Source organism: Marmota marmota, unplaced genomic scaffold (genome assembly GCF_001458135.2).
Source record: "Marmota marmota marmota unplaced genomic scaffold, marMar, whole genome shotgun sequence".
Classification (NCBI taxonomy): domain Eukaryota; kingdom Metazoa; phylum Chordata; class Mammalia; order Rodentia; family Sciuridae; genus Marmota; species Marmota marmota.
Genome location: NW_026000205.1, coordinates 7332299 through 7335751, shown reverse-complemented (window position 1 = coordinate 7335751; position 3453 = coordinate 7332299). Strand labels below are relative to the sequence as shown.

General features: G+C 44.2%; 1 protein-coding gene across 1 annotated transcript in view; it reads left to right on the top strand.

Annotated features, from left to right (window-relative positions):
- Positions 1-2794, top strand: part of LOC107151636 (cytochrome P450 2G1-like) — a 13020-nt gene extending 10226 nt beyond the window's left edge. The window contains 2 exon segments of the mRNA XM_015497031.1: positions 1789-1930; positions 2613-2794. Coding sequence (XP_015352517.1) covers positions 1789-1930; positions 2613-2794 — 324 coding nt within the window.
- Positions 2795-3453: the final 659 nt, after the last annotated feature.

Below are 3453 nucleotides of genomic sequence, written 5' to 3'. Positions count from 1 at the left end.
CTTGTTCATTAATGTCTCTACATAATTTAATATATGTGTTTAAATCTCCTTGTTTCCATGGTCTAATGGCCTCCTTGCACCATCTGTTTGCTTGCTCAAAGGCTAGCTGTTTAATTAATGGCATTGCTTGTTCTGTGTCCCCAAAAACTCTGGTAGCTGTTTGAATAAGCCTATCTACAAATTCAGTGTAAGGTTCATTAGCTCCTTTTATTATCTTAGATAATTGACCTTGTAAATCTCCATGTCCTTGTAAAGTCTTCCATGCCCTAACTGCATCTGCAGCAATTTGTGAATATATAGCAGGATCATATTCAATTTGTTGCTGTTGACCCTCATAAGGTCCTTTTCCTAACAACATATCTAGATTTCTTTGAGGGTAACCAGCTGCTGCATTTCACCTAGCCATCTCCATGCAAAATTCCTCATTGGCAACCTTCCATAACAAATATTGCCCTCCATTTAGCACAGCTTTACACATGCTAGTCTAGTCTGCTGGTGTCATGTCCATGTTGGTAATGGATTCGACCATGCTTGCAGTGAAGGGTGCTTGGGGACCATAGGTTGTTACAGCCTCCATTAACTGCTTCACTGTTTTGAAATCTAAAGCATGCTGAATTCGCTGCCCTCCTGCCTGCTCAAGTATAGGGCATGCTAATCTTTGAGGTCCTGTCTCAGGATCCCATCTATCAACTACAGGGGTTGGGGGCCCCATAACATATGTTGTCTATATAGGTGGAGCTGTTGGTTGGACACTTATGCCCTCTGGTGATAGAAAGGTATTAGTAGCAGCCTCCTGTTGTAACTTTTTCCCTGATAGTTCTTCCTCCTTTAAATTTTCTTCCTCTGTCTGACTAGCTCGAGAGACCTTCTCTTTCACTTGATCTAAAATGTCTTTCTCCATAGTCTGAACCTCTAACAATTTACTTAACACTCTTTTGGTTTGTTTTTTACTAATGTCTAATCTACTATAAAGATAATGCAACCCACCAAGATAACACAAAACAAAACCGAAACAGAATGAAACAAAAATGGAACAAAAAATCATTGTATCAATTTTCCTATTTTCTTAACATGTGCGTTTGTGGTCTATTTCTATCTCTTCCTCAGGGCCAAACAACTTCAAACCTTGAGCCAACCATTTTTCCCAGTTTGCCTGAGAAAGTTCTAGGGATAGGCAGCTTGAAACAAAAACAAAACAAATCAAAACAAGAACACATTGTTTTTTGAAATGGTCACCCATTCTCTCACCTTCCCTTAAGGGCGAGCAATTTCACTTACCTCCGAGTTTCAGGCGTTCCCCCTATGGGCCACCAAATGCCACAGTCTGGCTGGACACAAATCATGAGCCACTGAAGCAGGAACAAACTTTATTTCTGAACTCCACCAGCACACTCCACACATGCTCCTGGGAACTCTCCCAAACGCCACGTGGCTCCTCCAGGAACCAACAACCGGAAATCCTTCTTCCAGAAATCCCTCCTCCCACACTTCCCCAACCAAAGGGAACTCTCCGGGAATCCCCACGAGAACTCCAAAGTAGCGCGAGAACTCCAAAGTAGCAGGCCGAGGCGGACAGTAAAGGTCTAATATACTGCCCAATCAATCCAGCATCATCTTAATGACTTGCCTCTCAACCAATACTATTGGCAAAATGCCAGGGGCCATTCCGACTCAGCTGTGGCTCTCAGCAGAGGTCTGGTGGGTCCAGGATAGTATGGCTGCAGACTCTTGGTTCAAAATCCCCTTTCCAATACTGATTTCTTCTAATTGCTCCCCTCTTCACTCCAGGGCACAGATGTCTTTCCTGTGATTGGCTCAGTCCTCAAAGACCCCAAATACTTCCGCTACCCAGATGCCTTCTATCCTGAACACTTCCTGGATGAACAGGGATGCTTCAAGAAGAACGAGCCTTTCATGCCTTTCTCCTCTGGTAGGTTTCAATGTATGGGTTTCCCCAAGGACATTTTAGAACATTTTCTTGAAGCCCAAGTCAGAGTGGAAGCTGAGGACTATGTCCTGAAACTCTCAAATCCTAAAATCCCTGAATCAGTGAATATTAAAACCACTGGCTCTCATGTTTAGAAAATGTTAGAGTAGAGCAGCAAAATTTTCCTATTAAGAACCAAATACAAAATATTTTAGTTTTTCCCAGCCTTGTGATCCTTGTCTGAACTACTTACTGTTGCTATTGTACTATGGAAGTGACCATCAACAACACTGAAACAAATGAGCATATGTGTGAGCCTATGAAATTTTATTTATGGACACTGAAGTTTGAATTTCATACTTTTGAAAAATCTTTGAGGAAGTGAAATGAAGAGAAGTTTGAAATTCTTGGGTCCTTTAGAAACTTTCCATTGGAATCAATGGAATCTGAGGCAGAGAGAAGTAGCTGCCAGTGTTGAGCCCTTCTAAGAAGCAAGTCCTAGCTGAGCATGGACAGGAGGAGCCCACTGAGTCTTGCTAATGACCCTATAAAGTGGATACAGTCATGACTCTTGAGATGCTGATGAGGCAGCTGAGGCCCACTGGGGTGATCAGGCCAGATGCCTCCCAGGCCCTCAGTACCTAGCAGATATGACCTGACCTCCCACCCTGTTCTGTGCCTGCAGGAAAACGCATCTGCCTGGGGGAGGCCCTGGCCCGCATGGAACTCTTCCTCTACTTCACCTCCATCCTTCAGAACTTCTCTTTACGTTCACTGGTCCCCGTGGCAGACATTGACATCACTCCCAGGATGTCAGGCTTCGGCAACATCCCCCCAACTTACAAGCTCTGCCTTGAGGCCCACTGAGCGCCCTCTACTGGCCAGGCAAGACCAGTCTGAGAGCTGAGCTCTTCTTCTTGCTCCCCGACTCACCCACCCTCCTCATATCTCCAAATTCTCCCCATAACCCTAAGAGAAGGCACTCTCACTACTGTGATGGGACCACAGGTCAGAGAATGACATCCAAAAACACACAGCTGTATGTCTTTGTTTTAGAAAAGCAACAAACTGCCCAACATCTGGCACAAGCCCATAGATGTAAGTTCACAGTTTCCTCTGCCTTGTTTCTGGCTGATGCAGATTCTGTCTTTATGTTGTTCCCTTGCCTGAGCCCTGATAGTTATCATAATATAGTTCACAATCTTTTCTGGTTTATTTTGATCTGCATTCCCCCCAATAAAATCAACACAGAGCTCAAGTTTGTTACATATAGGAAATTTATTGTGCATTGTGTGAAACAGTATATAAAGTACAGAAAACCACCTGAAGTGAGCTTTTGGACTTCCTCATCACTGGTCATCTTCTCTGACAGCCCCATCTCCAGGGACTCCTCCCTGGCTGGGCCACCACCTGCGACATTCTAGCCTCTAGCATCTTGAGTGGCATTATTCTCCCCACCATAACTTCTTTGCCATCCTCACTCTCCTGATTGCTCTTATAATACCCAATTCTGCACACTCCCCATT